Raw genomic sequence first — 22,861 nt, 5'->3', positions numbered from 1 at the left:
AACCAGTACCAATGCCAAGGTACCTCCTCTCTCTAAAATTATACTTTGCAGGTGGGGGATGAGTGAAATAGGTGAGGGAGATTAAGAGGGACAAATTTCCAGCTACAAAATAAATAAGTCACAGGGATGAAATGTACAGCATGAGTAATACAGTCAGGAATATCGTAATAACTTTATACGTTGACAGATGGTAACTAGACTTATCGTGGTGGTCATTGAATGATGTATAGAAATATTGAATTTGTGCACCTGACACTAAATAGTGTTGTAGGTCAATTACACTTCAATAAGAAATAATAATAAAATAATTTTTTGAATAAAATAAAATGAAATTATACCTTTTAAAAATTATACCTTGTAAAATTATACCTATGCATATTTTAAGATCTGGGGCCCAACATTCTCTCACCAATCCACCCAGCACTGGAGTAGTCTTTCTAAAGCTGACCTCTGCCCAACCCATCCCCCTGCGCAAAACCCTTCCATTGCTCCCCATTGCCAACAAGATAAAGCCCAGGCTTCCTGTGCTAGCATTTACTCTGGATGCAGTCCTCTCTGACCTCATCTCCCTTGAACCCTCCTTGCTCCCCAAGTAGATTATACTGGCCCTGACTTCAGCCTCTGCACGTGCTATTCCCCTGCCTGAAATGGCCTTCCTCCCCCTCACTGCCTGCTGGTTCCCTGCTCAAGCCCCCTCCTCTTCTGTGAGCCCCCTGACTGCCCCGAGGCCATCCTCGTACCATCCCTCCCTCAGCCGTCTTCTTGCATTTGGAGGCGGTCCCACGGTTTGGTTACATTGCTCTGTTTCTGGTGAGAGTTTTGTATGTCTAACTGAACTGTCAGGGTGCCCTTTGGCTCCCTTTAAATATTTTTGTGCTTTGAGCTCCAGTTAGCCTCTGGCTCCTTCGGCGCTCCAGCAATTGCAAACCACACAGGTAAAGGTGGGGCTTGCCCCAATAAATACATTAGTGAAGATCTGCCTTCCCTATTTGCTTTTCTGTTACCCCCATGAAACATGGAGCTGTCCTTTGTCATCACTGGGTCTGTGCCTTCCACTGTCCTCTGAGGGGTCCTGAGAAGATCACACTGTATCTTTTTTTTTTTTTTTTGGCTGCGTTGGGTCTTCGTTGCTCCGCGTGGGCTTTCTCTAGTTGCAGCGAGCAGGGGCTACTCTTCGTTGCAGTGCGTGGGCTTCTCATTGCAGTGGCTTCTCGTTGCGGAGCACGGGCTCTAGGTGCACAGGCTTCAGTAGTTGTGGCATGTGGGCTCAGTAGTTGTGGCTCATGGGCTCTAGAGCACAGGCTCAGTAGTTGTGGCGCACAGGCTTAGTTTCTCCGTGGCATGTGGGATCTTCCCGGACCAGGGCTCGAACCTGTGTCCCCTGCATTGGCAGGCAGATTCTTAACCACTGCGCCACCAGGGAAGCCCCACACTGTGTCTTGATGGAAGTAGGCCACGCAGTCTGGAACAGAAGCATGAATGCCCCAGGCTTCATGGTTCTCAAGTCAGTACCTCAAGTAGCTCTCTCACTGTGTCTACTTGAAGGAAGACCAAAGAAATTGAGGAGCTTATGGGATTACTGGAAACACAATCTTCACCAACACTTCCAGCCAGGAGCCAGAGATCTGCACAGCACAAGCAGGAATTGGTCACCTTTGTGCAAGTGGCATTTAAAACCAGCAGTGTGAGACAAGATCACCCAAGAAAAGAGAAATGGAACAAAGATGCAAAGCCCTGGGGAACACAGACATTTCAGGGGCCAGTGGAGACGGCGGAGCCCCAGGCGTGTCTAAGCCAGAGAGGAAGAGGAGGAAAATCAAGAGAAAGTCACCTAAAGGCAGACAGGGGACCACAAAAGGATGAAATCCTCAAAAAAGGGTCTCAAGCAGGAATGAGCAGCCAACTGGAAAATGCAGCCAGTTGAGAATGAAAGGTGTCCACTGACTTGGCAATATGGAAGCCACTGGTGATCAGGGCAAGAGTCAGTTTGGTGGAGTATGGGGGCAGACGCAGATGGGAGGGGGTTGTCAGGAGGTGGAGAAAACTAGGCAAGACAACTCTTCCAAAGGGCTTGGTTGAGAAGGAAGGAAGAAAGAAGACAATGTACCTTTAAGGAAGGGATGATCTGGTTATTTGTCAATTGTATCTCAATAGAGCTGGAGGGGGAGGAAAAGGAGGGACAACTGGATGCTTCTCACATGCCATATCCCCAAGGGGCAGGTAGAATAATGGCCACCCAAAAAAGTCCATGTCCTAATTCCCAGAACCTATGAATATGTTACCTTCCACAGCAAAAAGGACTTTGCAAAAATGATTACGTCAAGGATCTTGAGACGAGATCCTGCAGTCTCCAGTTGTGTCCATTTTAATCAAAAGGGTCCTTATAAGTGAAAGAGGGAGCTAGGAAAGTCAGAATCAGAGAAGCAGATGGGACAATGGGATCAAGGTTGGAGTGATTGCCTGTGAGGACTCAACCCGCCACTGCTGGCTTTGAAGACAGAAATGGGCTACAAGCCGAGGAATGCGGACAGCCTCTATAAACTGGGAAAGGTGAAAAAATGGATGCTTTCCAGAGACTCCAAAAGGGGTCAGTCCTGCCAACACCTTGATTTTAGCCTAGTGAAACCCAGTTCAGACTTCCAACCTCTAGAAATGTAAGATAATAAATATGGATTATTGGATGCCACTAAATTAGTGGCTATAATACTGTGCTGTAATAATACAGCAGCCGTAGGTAACTCATACAACCTGTAAAGAGAAGTCAATTCAAGCTAGAGAAGAGAGAGGCAGTAACCCAAGGACCAGATAGGAGGGGAACAAATAATAACCACTTTACATGAATCAATATGCTCAGCCCTCACATTAGTATCACCCCTACTCACAGACGAGAAAACTAAGGCTTAGAGAACCTAAGTGACTTCCTAAGACCAGACACTTATTAATTTAGTGCAGTCTGTCTGCAGAGGCCAGCTCTTAAACCATTACACTCCACTGCCTTCCTAGGACTGAGGGACAGGAGCAGCTTTAACCAGAAAGGCAGATGCCTCCACCCCTGAGGCAGGACTGATGGAGGAGGCAAGGAAAGAGATGCAGTTGGAGGCTGGTCCGGCAGTGGAGACAGGTCCCACCAATGACCTCAGTCGTTACAAAGAAGTAAGCAGGGAGGTCGTCTGCTGGAGATTTGGGGGTGAGAAGGCTCGGGGAGGGAATGAGAATGAATAGTTTTAAGGAAGGTAGGCTAGCAGAGTGGTTAAGCATGTATGCTCTGGAGCCAGAATGTCCGGGTCCAAAACCCAGCTCTATGGCTCGTGCCTCAGTTTCTTCATCTATAAATGAGAATGATAATAGTACCGACTCACAGGATTGTTATGAGATAATGTATCTAAGAAACTTAGAACAGCACGTGGCCTGCCCACTGCAAGTGTTAGCTGTTACATGGTGAGGCAGGAAGGTTTGTAGCTCACACTGAAAAAAAAAGGGAGGTGGACAAATAAAACAATGGGAGTGTAGCACTGAGAACCCAGCCAGACCATTGTAGTTATTGATTATTATGATTGCTGTTGATCATTCCCATCTGTTCTCCCACAGCACTCTGAATAAAACCTTTTTTATACTCCATATCACATTGTATTGTAGTTAGTTATTTACATATCTGTCTCCCTTACTAAATTGGGCAGTTCCTCAAATAAACGTTGGTTATTTGGTTGGTTGGTTGGAAGGGAGGATAGTAGAGATTACAAATCATCCCCCAACATCCATTCTCCTTTCTTCCTTAGTAAAAGAATCCCACGATTTTAAGCTAGACACATGGCCCCTTCAAATAAAGATTCTTTTACCCATCTCCCTTGTAGCTAGGTGTAGCTATGTGGCTAAGTTCTAGCTCATAGGTTATAAGCAGAAGTAGTATGTGCAACTTTCAGAAAATGTCCTTAGAAGGAGAGGGCATGCCCTTCTTTGTTCCCTTCTCCTCCCTGCTGACCATAATGTAGATATGATGGCTGGACCTCAAGCAGCCATTTTGGAACATGAGATGGAAGCCACGTGCTGAGGATGGAGGAGCAATAAGATAGAAGGAGGCTGGGTCTGACACTGCGGAGCACCTACCAGCCCTCAACTGACTCTCTGGACTTCTAAGCAAGAGAGAAATAAACTTCTATCATGTTTGAGTCACTGTCATTTGGGGGTATTCTGTAACTCACAGCCAAACCTAATCCTAACTCTAACTGATCCATTTTCAGGGTAGTGAAGTCCAAGGCTTATGTCCCTACTTAGTTTTGGATTTGGCAGTATTTGCTGCAGTCTTCACCAATCGCTGCAAACACAGGAGAGAAACTGGCTTCAGTTATGAATCATCACTAATTCATAACAATGCCTTTCACAATATTTTCTCCCCAAGCCTTTTAACAAGGTTGAGGAGGCCTCCTCCCCTCAAGTCCTTTAGGGTGACAATGCTCACATTCCTGATGATTCTGGAAGTTATCATGGTTACTTCTGGGAGATGTTTCTCCTGTGATTCTCTAAGGGATAACACAAAAGGCTCTGGGAAGAAACTGGCTTATCCCAAGAGAGATACTGTCCAAGGAATGATCAACATCCAGGAGTTGTCGAGAAGTTTTGCCAGGAGTATTTGGCAGCAGGCTGGCGGGGGGTGGGAGGGAGAATGGGCGTGGACATTTCAGCAAGGCTCAGCCATTATAGCAGCTCCCTCTCTGAGAAAGCATCTAAGAGCTTAAACATATAATCAATCAGGAATCCCCAAGCCCACCACCGCAGGCTGGGGGCTGTGACAGTGATGCCGAGGTGGGGCTAGGGTGGGAGTTGAGGAAGAGTCATGACCATCCTGGAGTTGATGCTGAGGAATAGAGGCAGTGTCCACACCCCAGGCTTGTGGTCAGTCAGCGACTCGTTGCTTTTGCAGGACTGCTCTTGGAATATAACTTCATGAGGATGGAAGCTTCCTGTTCTTTCTGCACATTCCCTTCCCAAGGTCCCAAAGCCGGAAATGATCATGAAGCTGAGGGAGGGGTGGACTTCCAACACAGAGTTCTCCAGGGAGCCCTGGTTGGGCAAAAGGGGATCTAAGTAGGGTTGTCAGATAAAATACAGGACTCCCAGTTAAATTTTAATTTCAAATAAATAACAGAAAATTTTTTTAGTATAAGTACGTCTCAAGTACTGTTTGGGAAGTACTTATACTAAAAATAATTCATTGCTTATCTGACAATCAAATTTAATTGGGTGGTATGGTGTTTTTACTTGTTTACTTTGTTTTGTTTCTGCTAAATCTGGAATTTAAGATAAGATCTTAGTGGCAGGGATCTAGAAGTGGAAGCTACAAGGGGATACCATGATTAGTGAGAGAGGTAAAAATCACATGGTTTTGATGTTCTCAAAAGGCCCTAGGAACAGACTTCTAATATCCATCAATGACATTTGATGCATTCTTTTATCATGGCCCAGAGTGTGCTAGGTCCGGGAAGACAGGTGCTGTAGGATGCCCTGAGATGGGGGTGGTAACTGTTTCTTAAATATGCTCCCTCCCATCACAGGGTCTTAGCACCTGCTGGGCCTTCCGCCTGGAACACTCAGCTCCCACTTTCACTTTGTTAATTTTTGTTCCTCCTTCAGATCTCCACTCAAATGTCACATTCTCAGGAAATCCATGCCTGACCCCTCTGCCTGGGTCAAAGGCCCCTATTACACACTCTCGTAGTGTACACACCTCTCCTTTGTGGCTCCTTCTCAGCTGTACTTCTGCATCACTTAGAAGGTTCTTAGATTAACATGGCAGCAAGCTTCACAGGGCAGGGGCTGTGTCTGGCTCTGCTCACCTTTGTATCTTTGGTGCCCAGTACAGTACTTGACAGATAATAGGGTTATAATAAATGTCTGTGGAGAGATGAATCTTAGGTGGAGGTGCGGTGGACATGGAACTGAAGGGGCACCAACCCCAACCCCTGTCTATTTCTAAGCCAAGTCACCACTGATGATGAGCAACAGAACGGACCCACAGACAACTCCCAGGTATAAAGGGCTATAAATCTGCACTCCTCACCCAATAGGTTAGCAAGGAACACCTGAAAGGCAGAAAAGGAGAAACTTTTCCTCCCCAGCAATTTTTTAAAACCAAAGTACAGAAAGAGAGGGAAATACTGGGACCAGTGAGACAGAAGCAAGGACAAGAGAGTCCAAGAAAATAGGGTGGCAGTGGGTGGGGGGCTAGGCCTGGATGTGTGCCTAGAAGGGCTGCTGGTATTCGTGGCTCACTTTTATGTACCAGCTGGGGCATGGTGTGCGGTAAGTCAGACTTAAAGTGCCAGGGACATAAGGGAGAGAAAGGACGGTGCAGGTGTATAACTAAGGATGCCTTCAGCAGACAAGCAAGGGAGCCTGGCCAGAAAGATGCGCCAGATTTCTTCTCTCCCCACCTGTCACCCCCTCTGGATTCCCAGTGTGATCACCTGTCCCAAGCAATTCAGTTCTTTAGACATTTATCCATAAACCTTCTCCTCTCCCCTGCCCACCCCTCCAAACCTCCCCAAGCACCTACACAAGAGCAAGGAAGACCTCATTCTCTGCCTGTCCCCACCCTTCCCTGACTTCACTCCGAACACTTCCAAAATTGGTCCCACTTCTCTCTGTAACTGCTGTTGACGACTGATCAATGTAGTGGACTGGACTAACTTAGGAAGTTCCCACCCACCCCACCCCCATACATATAGAAATGCTGGGTCAAATAAAGCCCAAAAGATGGTTTTGCTACAATGCCAAGCTTGAAAGCAGGAAAGAGACATCTTCAGGTATCAGAAACAAAAAGGAAATTCAAAACCTTAGTGGTGAAAGGGAACCTAAGCCAAGTGAGCCACAGGAATATGGGCCAGATATATCCTAGAGGCTAGATGGTAACGCCCAGGGAGGATTAAAGGAGAGACCCCAAGCCTGTGCATCCTGGGGACCTGGAAGGAGACCCCGTGCATAAAGCCAGCAGCCAAAAAAAAAGGTCGTTTCATTTACAAATGTGGACTAGAAAATTCATGTCATGATTCAGGTATGTGGCCTGGAAGTAGGATGCTGACAAATCAGAATATTAAGGCTGCTCTGGTTGTGGGTAGGGGGTTTGAATGAGTAGTACCAGTGAAATACAGAAACCTCAAGCTGAGATATTAACTCTAAAACTGGTCCCAAGCTCAAGCAATACTTGAGCATAAAGGAAATTGAACCCAGGAGGAAGCAGTGGGCAGTAACAAGCAATAGTGAACACATAAATTGTTAAAACATGTTTGTAAATCCAAACTATTAAACCATAAAAGATATAACAACAACAGATTCTTTAAAGGGTTTTAAAGGCAGGGTTTTTTAAAGAGGTATAATCAAAATACTAGATAAATATAACATGGAATGGGAGAAAATATTTGCAAAAGAAGCAACTGACAAAGAATTAATCTCCAAAATATACAAGCAGCTCATGCAGCTCAGTAGTAAAAAAACAAACAACGCAATCCAAAAATGGGCAGAAGACCTAAAAGACATTTCTCCAAAGAAGATATACAGATTGCCAACAAATACATGAAAGAATGCTCAACATCACTAATCGTTAGAGAAATGCAAATCAAAACTACAATGAGGTATCACCTCACACAGGTCAGAATGACCATCATCAAAAAATCTACAAACGATAAATGCTGAAGAGGGTGTGGAGAAAAGGGAACCCTCTGGCACTGCTGGTGGGAATGTAAATTGATACAGCCACTATGGAGAACAGTGTGGAGGTTCCTTAAAAAACTAAAAATAGAACTACCATATACCCCAGCAATCCCACTACTGGGCATATACCCTGAGAAAACCATAATTCAAAAGGAGTCATGTACCACAATGTTCATTGCAGCTCTATTTACAATAGCCAGGACATGGAAGCAACCTAAGTGTCCATCATCGGACGAATGGATGAAGAAGATGTGGCACATATATACAATGGAATATTACTCAGCCTTAAAAAGAAATGAAATTGAGCTATTTGTAATGAGATGGATAGACCTAGAGTCTGTCATACAGAGTGAAGTAAGTCAGAAAGAAAAAGACAAATACCGTATGCTAACACATATATATGGAATTTAAGGAAAAAAAATGTCATGAAGAACCTAGGGGTAAGACAGGAATAAAGACGCAGACCTACTGGAGAACGGACTTGAGGATATGGGGAGGGGGAAGGGTGAGCTTTGACAGGGCGAGAGAGAGTCATGGACATATACACACTAACAAACGTAGTAAGGTAGATAGCTAGGGGGAAGCAGCCGCAAGGCACAGGGATATTAGCTCGGTGCTTTGTGACAGCCCGGAGGGGTGGGATAGGGAGAGTGGGAGGGAGGGAGACGCAAGAGGGAAGACATATGGGAACATATGTATATGTATAACTGATTCACTTTGTTGTAAAGCAGAAACTAACACACCATTGTAAAGCAATTATACCCCAATAAAGATGTTTAAAAAAAATAAAAAAATAAAAAATTCTTCTAAATAATTTACAAGTTAAAAAGGAAGTTATGATAAACTTCCTAAAGGAAGTTAGTTACAAACTATTTATAACTGAACGATGAAAACACTGCACCCCAAAACGTATGAGATACAGCAGTGTAGTTAGAAGGGAATTTATAGCCTTAAAAACATGTTAGAAAATAAGAAATAGTGTTCAAGAAGCTGAATAAAATCAAACATGGTAGAAGAAAGAAAATAACAGAGAAGTAGTAGAAGAAAGGAAATATTAAAGCTAGAAGAGAAACAGTAGAGATGCTCACCCAAACCAAAAGCTAGTTTTTTTAAGACTAATAAAATATAATTTTAAAAATATATTAAAATGATAAAATATACAAACCTTGAGCAAAATGAATCAAAAAAGAGAGGTAGGGTATAAGCATGTGGTATTAGGAATAAAAAGGGGGGTATAACCTATAAATATAATAAAAATGTGTAAAATTATAATACCATGAGAAAGAATATTTGTACCAAAAATTTTGAAAACTGTCAATTTTTGTTAAATGGTCCATTTTTTAGAAAAATATAAATCATCAAAATTGACTGAAGAAGAAAAACAAAACCATAATAGATCAATAAGCATGAAATAAACTGAAGCTGTAGTTCAAAAAGTTTCTCTTATCCCAAAAAGGCCCAGATAGTTTTATAGGCAACCTTTACCAAACCTTTAAGGAATAGATAATTCCTACTTTACACAAATCGTTTCAAAGAACAGAACAGAGAGAATGTTACCAAACTCATTTTAGGAGTTTAGCACAACCTTAATGCCTGAACTGAATAACAACAATAAAAACAAAATTGTAGGCCGATATCACTTATGAACATAAATATAAAAATCTTAAATAAAATAACAGCTATTCAAAAATCCAGCAACCTATATGAAAATAATACAGCAAGACTGTGACAAAAACTGTTAGAGCTCCATTTCCCATTCTTCTCTTTGTGTTTAGCCATAAGAACCCTGATTTTCAGCTCTGCTCATTGCACATTGCTTCCCAATAAGAGACTATACCACAGCACCTCCCTTGCAGCTAGATGCCACCATGGGATGAGTTTTTAGCCAGTATGATGTGGGAAAGTGTTGTGTGTAACTTTCAGGAAATCTATTTTTTTTCTTCTTTTTTTTTTTTGGCCTCACCGAGCAGCTTGCAGGATCTTAGTTCCCCGACCAGGGATTGAACCTGGGCCATGGCAGTGAAAGTGCCGAGCCCTAGACCATTGGACTGCCAGGGAATTCCCGCCGGAAGTCTTTTTAAAAGGAAGGACTGCATCCTTCTCCTCTCTTCCTCCTTGGTGCTGCTCAGAATGCAGACAGGATGGCTGGGGCTTGAGCACCAGCTCCTTGGTTATGAGTGATATACAAAGGGTAGAAGAACAGCAAGACAGGAGGAGCCTGGGGTCCTGACACTGAACTTCTACATCCAGGCTTTTTCTTTTTTCTTGGTGAGAGAGAAATATACTGAAGTCACTATTGAGACCCTGTTACAGCCAAACTTAATCCAAACTGATAATGGGATCAAGTGGGATTTATCCCAGGAATGAAAGAATGGGTCAACATGGAAAATCTATTAATATAATTCACCACATTACAGATGAAAGTATTAAATCTATGATCATCTAGCTAGATTCTGGAAAAGCACTCAATAAAATTCCACTCTCATTTTTTATTAAAAAATAAAAATTAAAAGCTCTTAGCCAACTAGGACTAGAAGGGAATTTCCTTAACCTGATCAATAGTATCCATCAAAATCTGTTGCAGAGCTTCCCTGGTGGCGCAGTGGTTGAGAGCCCGCCTGCCGATGCAGGGGACACGGGTTTGTGCCCCGGTCCGGGAAGATGCCACATGCCGCGGAGCGGCTGGGCCCGTGAGCCATGGCCGCTGAGCCTGCGCGTCTGGAGCCTGTGCTCCACAATGGGAGAGGCCACAACAGTGAGAGGCCCGCGTACCGCAAAAAAAAAAAAAAAAAAATCTGTTGCAAACATCATCACACTTATAACTGGGCCTTAGAAGATATTCACTAATGTCAGGAAGGACATAAGAGTGCTACACGCAACAGTAAACTAGAAGTCCTCTTCAATGCACTATTACAAGGGAAAGAAATTTTTAAAATACAGATTTAAAAGAAATATCCCCATCTGCAGAAAATATCACTGACTATATAGAAAACCCATCGTGATTTTCAGACAAACTTTGGGTCCTAATAAGAGAGAGCAGCAAGGCTGCTGAATACAAAATCAACATATAAAACTTAATAGTGTTCCCAGACACTGGTACTGCCCAACAGGAAAAAAAAAAAAAAAAGATCCCCAACATAAGATTGTCCATAATGCCTTTCTTCTGGATCATGAAAAAATCCTGCTTCCTAGCCTCTCCATACCCACCATTACTTCCCTGAAATTCATTCTCCACTCAGCAGCTAGTCATCTTTCGTAAACGTAAATTAGATCATACCACACTCCTTTAACCTTTTAAGGGCTACTCATTAATTAGAATTAAATTCCAGTTCTTTATCATGCCCATGCTGTACATGACCTGGCCCCCACCTATTCTCCAATCTACTCCCTCACCACTGTCCTGTCCTGTTCCACACCAGCCACATGAATTTTCTTTCAGTTCCCAATGCATGTCAAACTCTTTCCTCCCCCAGTGCCTTCACATATGCTATTCCCTCCTCCTGGAATGCTTCCTCCCCCGACCATCACCTGAGTGTTCCTAGTCAACCCTCAAGTCTCAGCTTAAATGTCACCTGCTTAACCTAAATAAAGTCCCTTCTCTCTTAGTGCCTGCTTTTTTCTTTCATGTTCCCATCATAATTGTAATAATATCACATTACCTATTATACCACAGTGTGTAATCATATTTTTACTCATGGTTTGTTTATTCATTGCCTTGACTCCCTTCTAGGCCATAACTTCTATGAAGGTAAGAGTCATGTCTTCCACATTTCCCTGAGCGTTTAACAGGCACTGTCATATGCTTATGACGTAATAAGTGTTAATAATACTTATTAACAGATGCTTAATAAGTATTTTCTGAATGAATCAATCCACAAATGAATGACAGAGGTTACTGACATAGTCTGAGTCTCAGTAGAATGCCTGCTGCACTCTTCCCAGGATTCAGGCTTGTGAGGAGGAATGGGGGGACCCCCAGGGGTCTATATGGATGAGGGACCAAGAAGCCCCATGAGGGAGCAAATGGGGGCACATGGGCTTGGTTTCTGGTCCATGGGGCAGCATTAGAGCTGGGGGCAGTGGTCTGAACACAGAGCTGCACCCAGCCATGACTCCTACCCCACCTCTCAAGAACTCAAGTCATAGACTTGCAGAATTGGCTTTACCGTAAAGTGCTACTTTTCTGTGATCTTTGTGGAATATTAAGAATTTGGAAGACGGTAGCTTTCAGTAATAATGGGGGCAACAAGGGCGCCTTTTTGCCGCACTCGATGGAGGCATTTACAGCTTCAGGAGCATATGGAGCTGCAGGGAGCTAGCGTGAGAGTAGAGAAAAGTGATAAATCCCCACAGGAACCCCAAGAAGTCTTGATCAGACACACACACACACACACACACACACACACACACACACACACACACAAGATGCTCCCAGGGGTTCCCAGAAATAGTTGGGGGAATTTAGGGAAGGTCTAAAACCCAACAATGGCAACCGGGAACAGAGCTGTGAGGGACTGCTACTGGCACTCTACTTTTATTCCTTCAAGGGGTATGGCCTGGGCAACACAGATTACCACGAAACTCTTACAGCCAGCCCCAGGCAGGTTCCCAGACACCACACTTAGGGCCACTGGCCTGGGAGCACTGCAGCCCAGAGGGCAGATGGGCCACTATGACACTGCCACATGGCCATTAGAGAAAGCATCTTCCCATAGGAAGCCAACAACAGAGGGATTCCTCCCAGTATTCCCTCCAGAGCTCTCAGTGCTAATTTTTCAGTTCGAAATTAAGGAAACACTGTTTCTGAGGCCACCTAATGCCAGAATAGTGGCATACCCCCAACTGGTTAAATGCTTGTATGAGCCGAGTGGGGAGGAGTATTATATCTGCCCGGGGCCCCTGAGAGGCAATCTTCATGTTTATTTGTTTCTTTTGGGGTTCACATACTTGTACACCACAGGAAGTAACGAGGGATTGGAAAAATCCTGTTATCCCCTATAAAGGACAATTGCTAGAGGCCTGCTTTGCACCTACCTGCTACTTCTCCCTACTACCCCGTTCCCGGGACCACTGTATTCTCCTGTCCACCTCACAGCACCTGGGACAGGTATGGGTACAAGGAGAATTCACTTTAGACTGCCCTGGTGACACCTCCGTGGAGAGCCTCTGTGGCTGCTCTGACACCTCCCCATTCAAAGGGCTTGTTCTCAGGACCAGGAAGAGAGGGTGTGCAGGGAGCCCAGGCCAGTGAGGTCGTTATGCATCCCTCTCTCCTCTTCTCCACCCCACCCCCAGCAAAGCCTGAGATATCCCCACTCGGACCCACCTCTTGTCTTCTTCCACCTGTACACCGATGGAGTGGAACTCTCTTCGACTCCTGTTCTCCGTGTCCGAGTCTGAGATAGTCTCCACCTGGTGGCAGGATTGGGAAGTCAGTGGCCAGGGCTAGACCGAGGGATGCAAGTCCTTCCCACGGAGAAGGGCAAGCGATGCCTGAGCCCCAAGCCAGCTGGCAAATCCTGAAAAGACAATCTGCCTGAACAAGACGAGAGACCCAGGAGGTTAGATGCATCAAGGTGTCAACCTCTGGGCACCGCTCTCCGCTCGCCAGGGGTGATGGTGCCAGGATGAGGGACAAGGATGTGGGCTGGGACTGTCTGGAGCAGCCCCGTCGATGATCAAGCTAAGAGCAAGCGAGGAAAAGGTCTATATCCAGAAGGGCCCACTGACCCCCTCAATCCATCCTCAACCGGACGGGGCCTGAACTTCCTCGGCGCCTCCTCCTTCCATACCTGCACCCCGATGGACGGCCGCCACTTCCGCTGCCGCGCCAGGCTCCGCAGCTCCTCCCTGCCTGGAATGGTCTTGATGATGAGTGTGGGGGGCTTGGGGCTGGCCCGGGGTGACACCGGCGCCAACTCCAGGGTGCGCGCGCCCATGGCCGGGCCGTCCAGCCCGTCGGCGGAGCTGCAGCGCCGGGCTGGGCCCTCTGCCGCGGTGAAGCTCTCATGGGCGGAGTCGGTGCTGCTCTGGGCGGTGATGGAGATGCGGGGCGGGGCCTGGCTTCCCGGTGGGATGGGGGGCGGGGCCTTTCTGAAGTTGAAGGCTGTGGCCAGGGAACGCAAAGACACATAGGGTGAGAAACACGTCCTGGCAGGTGTCTGCCACTCCCCACACCCACGCGGTACCACGGGACCCAGCAGCCACGTGTACTCCACGTGCTGCTACCTACAGAACCACGGATCCTTCTCCCCATCATCCGACCCAGAGAGGCAAGCGATCTGCCCAAGGTCACACAGCAGAGCCGTGACCAGGGCCAGAACCGGACCCAGGTCGCTCTCCAACCTAGGGCCGGGCCAGGGACAGAGGGGGCGTACTCACAGGAGCCGGGCCTCCCTGAGACAGAGGCAGGGGTAGAAAGGAGGGGCAGGCAGTCATCGTCTTGAGAGCAGCCGGCCTGGATGGCCCGGAGGTAGCTGTGGCTCCGCATGCGGAAACAGCCGGGCAGGTCCAGGGCGTCCACGGCCTGGGACTCCAGCTCCCCAAACACGGACCCGCACACGGCCTCCAGCTGCTGGTTCAGCTCCTCGCTGAGCTGGGTACAGGGGCCAGAAGGACAGTTACCGTGGTGCTGAGATGGGATGGGGGCGTCTCTGAGGCACTTTGCCTTAGGAATATATCTAGTTCTGCAGAAGCTGTGTCTCTGTATGACTCTTAACGCCTTTGGACTAAAAGAAACCCTCACCCCCTGCAAAGAAAGATGGAGGCACCTCTGCCCTGTGCTGCTCGCCAGGCCTGCTTTGGGACCAGCCTTGGGGTCTAATCTTTCCTCTAAATACTCCTCCCTCGACCGCCCCGCCATGCCTCTCCCAGATGCCTAGCTCGGGTGCCTCCAGACCACCCCATCTTCCTCTCCACCTGTCCCAGCCCTTCACGTTTCTCTCACTTGACCCTGGGGGGAGAGGACGAGAGAGCTGACAGCCACTCTCCTGCCAAGTATGGGGATAGGGTACTGTAGGGAAGGACAACTTTTATTTTATTATTTATGACCAACTGCATTACAAAAATGATGGAAAGCAACCTATAGAGATAAAATAATGTGGCAGGAAGGAAATTAATGGGTACATAACAGAGCAAAAATTATCATCCTTCAAGTGTTCCAAGCCCTCCCCCACCTTCTGCCCACTAACTAGGGTTCTGGTTCAGCCTGCCGGTTCCTTCCCTGCCCTCATCCTCTGAGGAAAGTTCAGCCACTGCTGATTGAGGTTCTTGGTTTTGGTTTTGATATTTTGTGATGCAGAATCCATGGTGTTAAAAAAAATTGAAGCAACTAAGAAAAAGCGAAACAAAAATTTTGTTCATGGAAGCATGTCACATAACACTCCACTAAGACTAAATATACCAGCGGCTGTAGCTTCATTTGCTTTATATGAGAAAACTGACACAAAGAAAATATAAAGGTAGGGAAGAAGGTTGTTCAGCGGTAAGCTCAACACCCAGAGCACAGGATGGTTGCACATTTGACCCTGAGCTTCAGAGCACCGATAGCTTCAAGGAGTATAGCTTCTGGGTTGCCCACATGGGCTATGTTGTGAGACTTAACTGGACTCAAGTGCTGGCTCTGCTACTTCCTAGCAGTGTGGCCTGGGAACATTAAAATTTTGGGCCTCTGTTTAATCACCTGTCAAATGGGAATGATAATGGTACCATCTTCATAGGGCTATTTAGGAGACTCAAAGAAAAACAAGGGAGGCACTTGATGCAGGTAAGCCCTCAATCAGTGCCACAGGATGGTCTCAGGGCCTACCTGGTAGACACAGGCCACCACTCATGACAATCACACTATTCTTGTCACTGAGTCCAAGAGAAATTCCCCCATGGTTGATTATGTAGAGGCCACTGGATGAAGTCATGGACAAGGTCCTCAGTAGCATCCACTTGGTGAATGTGACAGCAAGTATCCCATGGTTGCATCTTGAGACCTCCCAGGAAAGATTCATGGCATCATATTTATGTACAGTCAACAGAGAAGGGAGTAGCTTGACTCATGTGTAAATTGCAGCTCAGTGTTTCCAAACTCGGCCCCCAAAGTGTGTATGCCATTATATCACTAAAGTCTACCTCAAATTGAGCAGGAATTTCCATCCTATTCTACAGATAGGCAAACTAAGGCTCAGAGAGGGCAGATGAATTATCCAAAGATGCCCAGCATGTAAGTGAGAAAACTAAAGTGTCCAGTTTCCTGTCTCTCCTGCCAGGCTAACTGAGCATCAGAATGTCCTGGAGAGCTTGTTAAACCTATATTAACTCAGTCCCCACCCTAAGGATCTGAACCCAGGGTTCTCTAACTATAAGCCTCTCTTCACCTTGGCTGCTTTGAAGGTCAGAGCCAAATTTGCTGGAGATTCAGTGATTCCAACATGGGTCCAGTAATTAAAAAGAAAGACTGTCTGCAGCTTTTTCTAAAGGAACTTCATTACAAGTGTACAGAAATCACAGGCCATGGACAAATCAATCCAAGATCCTGTAGACGTGAAGTTCTCCCATGTTTGTCCGGCACAAGCCACACTCTTGTGGCACCTGTGACTTTCACGACTCCTTGTGAGCCTAGCTCTCATTTTCCTATCTCTTGACCTCTGGGGTACCAAGCACCAGTGGTACCTGAAGCTCAGGAGCTGATCTAACTCTTGCTATTTCTAGGCCGGGCTCAAGATACTCCCCAACTAAAACCAATCCAGCCCAGAGGGTCCCTCTGAAGCACAAGAAAGCTTATCTAACCCTAGCAGAGAGCATTTCAGTCTCAAGTCTGGACACCAAGGATGGAAGGAATCTCACTCCGTGGCTTAGATCTGTATCTCCAGCCCTTTTCTCTGTGTAAAGCACTAGGCATAATATCTGGCATATAGCAGGTGCACAATAAAAATTAACTACTATTATTAGTAGCAAGAGGTTCTTAAATCACAGTGACAATACCTCTCAAAGGCCCATCTTTCCCAAGGGTTCTCAAGCTCTTGAAATCCCCACCATATGCTAGTCCCATGACCAATTCTATCCAAGGCAGACAGAAGGAGGGTGTGAAACTCTCTGGGGCTACACATATTCCATCTCTACTAGCCAAGAGGAACTTCTGGCGTTCCAATAAGGGACCAGGACCTAAGGGAAACGTAGATTTTTATAGACTCTCAGAGGAATACTGCATCTGAGCTGATCTTTACTGTATTACAAGTATGAAATTGTGACATTGCGCTGTGAATTCTCCTATTTTCCCTACACTGCCTTCCACCCTGCTCCCCTCAACTCTCACTTTCAGGAGAGTCAAAGCCAAAGAATCCTCTTGGGAAATGAGAACCTTAACCTTTCTGCAAACCAGACTCAGAATCAGTAAGTATTTCCAAGGATGTGGGATATTTAAAAGAAAATACTTTGTTTGGGTCTAACTGAAAATTATCTGTGCTAGAGTTAGTGGGTCCAACTGGGGACAAGGCAACATCCTGTATACTTTACATATGTCATTTGGTTTAGATAACCTTGGAAAACCCTCCCATTTTAAAACATTCTAAAACACTTAATAAAATATAACAAACGTTTTATATACATTAATTGAGCTCACAAGAAAGCGAGGTAAGTCCCCACGGGACAAAAGCAAAGAGGAGACTGGAAAATCAGAATATTAACTGTGTGAGCCAATGCTGCAAACAGCCCAGTGGAGGGTGGGAGGCGGGGGCAGGGGTAGCTGGTCTCAGTAACCAAAGGGCTTAGATTTTAACACCCACTTGGGCCCACACGAAGCGTGGAATTGGAAATGGGAACCTGCATAAAAGTAGGAAAGGGGAAAGCTTTGATGAAAAGACAAACTAGAAAAATCAATTATCAACACAGACTGATGACAAGGGAGCTAGTCTGTAGTCTAGGCACTGGGGAGAGGGGAAAGATGATAAATCTCCTAAGAATTTATACCCACAAGCTAGTCTTCACACAGACCCAGCCTTCACTGTCTGCATGGACCAGACGCCCCCCAAATTAAAAATTAACATAAAAAGGTCCCAGACCGAGAATAGTTGAACAGAAGCAATTTAAAAATATTTTCTGAATGGTTCTGAAGAACCTAGGGGCAGGACAGGAATAAAGACGCAGACGTAGAGAATGGACTTAAAGACATGGGGAGGGGGACGGGTAAGCTGGGACGAAGTGAGAGAATGGCATGGACTTATATATACTACCAAATGTAAAATAGATAGCTAGTGGGAAGCAGCCGCATAGCACAGGGAGATCAGCTCAGTGCTTTGTGACCACCTAGAGGGGTGGGATTAGGAGGGTGAGAGGGAGACGCAAGAGGGAGGAGATAGGGGGGTATATGTATATGTATTGCTGATTCACTGTGTTATAAAGCAGAAATTAACACATCATTGTAAAGCAGTTATACTCCAATAAAGATGTTAAAATATATTAATTAATTAATTAAAAATATTTTCTGGGGGACCCACTCCTAACCCAGGCTGATGAGGGTTCTCAAAGATAAAGCTACATTGAAGATGAACTCATATTAAACTGTGTGGTAAACAACCTCTGACACAGCTCCTGATCATCTTCACCTCCTGGCATTCACATCCTTGCAGAGTGCCCTCCTCTTGAGTGCAGATCAGACCTATTGGTCCGCTTCTAATGAACAGAATATGGCAGATACAACGGCATGTCACTTCTGAGATTAGATTACAAAAACACTGAGGCTTCCATCTTGGACACTTTCTCTCACCATCTCTCTCTAGGAGTCTTTGCTCTGGGGGAAGCAAGTTGTCATGTTTGAATTGTGTTATGTTGTGAGCCATATGGTGAGTCCCACACATCAAGGATCTGAAGCCTGCTGACAGCCATGTGAGTGTGGAAGGGGATCTTCCTCTAGGCAAGCCCTGAGATGACTGCAGCCTTGGCCAACACCTTGATGAAGCCTGTGAGACATCTGATCCATGTGGCACCCAGCTAAGCTGTGCTTGGATTCCTGACCCACAGAAATCGTGAGATAATAAATATTTTTTGTTTAAGACTCTTATGCTTTGGGGTAATTCATTATGCAGCAATAGATCACTAATGCAAACAGTGACATAAACAAGAACTAAACTTCTACTGAGTGAAGCCGTTGAGAATTCAAGGTTTATCGGTTACTGCAGCTAGCGTTACCTTAGCTAAAACAGAATAGCTTTTAAACAATGTTTAAATTTTCTAAAACTTAAAAGATAAACAAAACTGAAAACATAAGGATAGAATAAAAGCTTTGAGGGACTTTCCTAGCGGTCCAGTGGTTAAGACTCCACGCTTCCACTGCAGGGGGCACAGATTTGATTCCTGGTCAGGGAGCTAAGATCCCACGTGCCGCATGGTGCGGCCAAAAAAAAAGTTTTGAAAAAACCAGAAAGATGTGAAAAGGGACTAAATCAGATTTCTAGGGGGCAAAGGGGGAAATTTAAAACACAACTAATGAGTAAATGAAACACAGTTGAAAAGAAAAATAGTGAACCAGTGAATAGTGAATAATATCTGAGGAACTTACCTAGAAGGCAACATAGAGAGGTAAAGAGATGGAAAATATGAAGGAGAGAATAAAAAGGCCCCAAATACAACAAATAAGAGTTCTAGAGGGGGGACTCGATAAAATGTAGAAGAGGCAATATTCAAAGCGTTAATAATAGTCACTGAGAATTTTCCAGACTTCTGACTTCAGACACAACAGAGTGAGGATACCAAATCCTATCCCCCAAGACAACTATAAAGCTGCACAAAACTGTCAAAAACAACCATTTTATCACTCTGAAAATCAATCAAAGGTACACAGCAAAGAAACACATTCCTGAAAATTACTGAACTTTGGGTAAGAACAGCATGAGTCTGTGGTGTCCTTGCCTGAGGCTGCTCCCATTACCCAAGCTCCCAGCTCTATCTGTTGCAATAGTTCAAAAAGGGTGGGCCAGGCTATGAAAACCACCTGCTTCACTGCAACTAACAAAGGGAGCTCACTTAATTTTGAGCATTGTCTGTTATAGTGTCTAGAATAAGAATAACCAGCAGCACTGCCAGGCTGAGGTTTCAGCACTGTTTGGGGGCAAGCAATGGGACTGTCGGACTAGACAGGGATTTGATGGGGAGTTCCAGGGGCTAAGACAGCCACAGAGAGTTTGATAAGCTCTTCACATAGTCTGGGTTAACTAGAGGCTGGGTGCATGTACAACAGAGATCAGAGAGGCCTTGTGCCCACCCACATATCCTTTGCCAATGGAGCCAGTGCGTACGTGCAGAAGAAATGCAAGAGAGCCTGCTGAAAAGTAAAAGCCAGAGATGGCTTGAAAACAGCACAGTGTTTGTACTCCCCAGATCACACACAGAACCATAAAAGGAGAGAGAAGAAGTCTTACGGGCTTGAAGTTTTTGAGCACAACCTCTGATCAATCTCTGGCTGGACATTAAGCTATGCAGAGACAGGGTCAACCCCTAGGAAACCAGGCTTTAAAATAAAAACAAGAAAGAAAAATAATTAGTGGAGAAATCAGAGGCTGCATCTGGAATCGTAGATAGACTTCACAGATTTAGCCCAGGGATTAACAAACAAACAAAGCAATAACAATCTTCAAGAGGTAAAATAAGAATCCAGAGTTGCTACAATACATTATCTAAAATGTTCAGTATTCAACCAAAAAATTTGTGACACATGTAAATAAACAAGAAAATGTGAATGTCCCCAAACATTTGATTTATCAGACAAATACTACAAAGCAGCTATTATAAGAATGTTCAAAGAACTAAAGGAAAGCATGTTTAAATATTTAAAGGAAAGTATGACAACAGTGACAGCATTAATAGAAAATCACAACAAAGAGAATTTTTTTTTAAAAGGAACAAGAAAAGGACTTCCCTGGTGGCTCAGTGGTTAAGAATCCGCCTGACAATGCAGGGGACATGGGTTCAAGCCCTGGTCTGGGAAGATCCCACATGCCGCAGAGCAACTAAGCCCATGCACCACAACTACTAAGCCTGCACCCTAGAGCTCGTATGCCACAACTATTGAAGCCCATGAGCCTAGAGCCCCTGTTCCGCAACAAAGAAAAGCCACCACAATGAAAAGCCCACACACCTCAATGAAGAGTAGCCCCCGCTCGCCGCAACTAGAGAAAGCCCTCACACAGCAACGCAGACCCAACCAGCCAAAAGTGGCAGCCAAAAATTAATTAATTATTTTTTAAAAAGAACAAGAAAAGAATCAAATGGAAATTCTAGAGCTGAAAAGTACAATAACTGAAATTAAAAATTCACCAGAAGGGCTCAGCATAAAAAGTGATCAGTAAACTTGAAGATAGATGAGTACAGATTATCCAATATAAAGAACTGAATGCGGAAAATGACTGAATAGAAATGAACAGTGCCTCAGAGACCTATGGAACAACATCAAGTATATCAGTATGCATGTAATGCGAGTCCCAGAAGAAGAGAGAGAGAAAGAGGAAGAAAAAATATTTGAAAAAATAATGGCCCCAAACTTTCCAAATTTGATGAAAAACATTAATCTACAGATCAAAGAAACTCAATGAATCCAAAGTAGGTTAAACATAAAGAGATCCACACCCAGACACATTACAGTCAAAATGTTGAAAGACAAAAAGAAAATCTTAACAGCAACAAGAGAAAAACAATTCATCACATACAAAAAAATATGATTAAAAACTGGGTTTTCATCAGAAACAATGAACACCAAAGGCAGTGGAATGGTATAGTGAAAGTGCTAAAAGAAAAAAACTGTCAACCAGGAATTCTATATCCAGCAAAACTATCCTTCAAAAAATGAAGTAAAAATAAAGACACTTCCAAATAAATACAGACTGAAGAAATTATTGCCAGCAGAACTATCTTACCCGAAATACTAATGGAAGCTCTTCAGGTTAAAAGGAAGTGACAACCAGTAGTAACTCAAATCCACAGGAAGAAATAAGGAGCACCAGAAATGGTAAATATGTGAGTAAATATAAATAGGTCTATAAATATATTTTTCACATTTTTTTCTCTCAACTTCTTTAAAAGATGTAAGCAAAGCAATTATTATAATACTATTATTGGTTTATAATAATTTTTAGGTTTATAACACAGGTATAGGTAATACATATGACAATAATAGCACAGAAAAGGGAGAGAGAAAGGAGATATATTAGAGCAATGCTTCTGTATTTTACCAGAATCAATTAGATTTTAATAAGTTAAGATACACATTGTAATTTCTAGTGCAACCACTAATAACTTGAATAATATAGTAAAAAGGATTTAACGAAAAGAAATTAAAATGGTACATAAAGTATTTAATACAAAAGAAGGTAGTAAAGGAAGAACAGAGGAACAAAAATGACATGAGACAATCCAACCACATCAATAACCACATTAAATGTGAGTAGACAAAACACTGCCATTCAAAAGGCAGAGATTTTCAGACTGGATAAAAAAGCAAGTAGATAGAAAATAAAAAGAAGGAAAAAGATGTACCAGCAAACAGTAACCATGAGAGAATTTTCCAGATTTGATGAATCCTCAGATTCAGGGAACACACCACACACACACACACACACACACACACACACACACACATCATAGTGAAACTGTAAGACACCAAAATCAAGGGCAAAATTTTGACAACAATCCGAGAGAAATGAAAATAACCAAGAAAGACTATTAGATTGATAGTAGACTTCCCCACAGCAACAACAGAACAGATGACAGAGGAATATCATCAAAACAGTGAGAGAAAATAAATGTTGGCCTAAAATTCTGTAATAAGCTAAATTATATAAAATAGAGTAAATGACATCTTTGGTTAAAGGCAGAATTTGCCACTAACAGACACTCACTGAAAAAAGTTACTAAAGAATTTACTTTAAAAGGAAGAAATGAAATGTAAGAAGGTATAGTGAGGGGGGAAAAGGTAAAACTGTGAAGTATTAGTAATACTTAGTATTAGTAATACTACTAATCAAGTATTGGTAGTATAAAATTTAATAACAATAATAAAGACTAACTGAGAGAGGTGAAAAAAAAGGTGGGACTAAAATACTGGGCAACTGGTACATGTAAGAAGGGAAGAGGTGATCAAAAGTAAAGCGTCCTAAGGTCTTTACATTGTTCAGAAGAA

At 44.1% G+C, this 22,861-nt stretch overlaps 1 protein-coding gene across 1 annotated transcript in view; it reads right to left on the bottom strand.

Moving 5' to 3' along the window:
• DLGAP3 (DLG associated protein 3) overlaps window positions 1-22,861 on the bottom strand; it is a 59,885-nt gene that overhangs the window by 5,176 nt on the left and 31,848 nt on the right. The window contains exons 6-8 of the mRNA XM_029229562.1: window positions 14,086-14,299; window positions 13,497-13,810; window positions 13,031-13,116 (exon numbers count right to left, since the gene is read on the bottom strand). Of these exons, the coding sequence (XP_029085395.1) occupies window positions 13,031-13,116; window positions 13,497-13,810; window positions 14,086-14,299 (614 nt within the window). The remainder of the gene's footprint in view (window positions 1-13,030; window positions 13,117-13,496; window positions 13,811-14,085; window positions 14,300-22,861) is intronic.

The sequence above is a fragment of the Monodon monoceros genome, unplaced genomic scaffold, assembly GCF_005190385.1.
Source record: "Monodon monoceros isolate NGI ecotype Baffin Bay Population unplaced genomic scaffold, NGI_Narwhal_1 Super_Scaffold_18, whole genome shotgun sequence".
Lineage (NCBI taxonomy): Eukaryota > Metazoa > Chordata > Mammalia > Artiodactyla > Monodontidae > Monodon > Monodon monoceros.
Note: the sequence above shows the minus strand (reverse complement) of the source record. Positions and strands in the feature narration are given on the sequence as shown.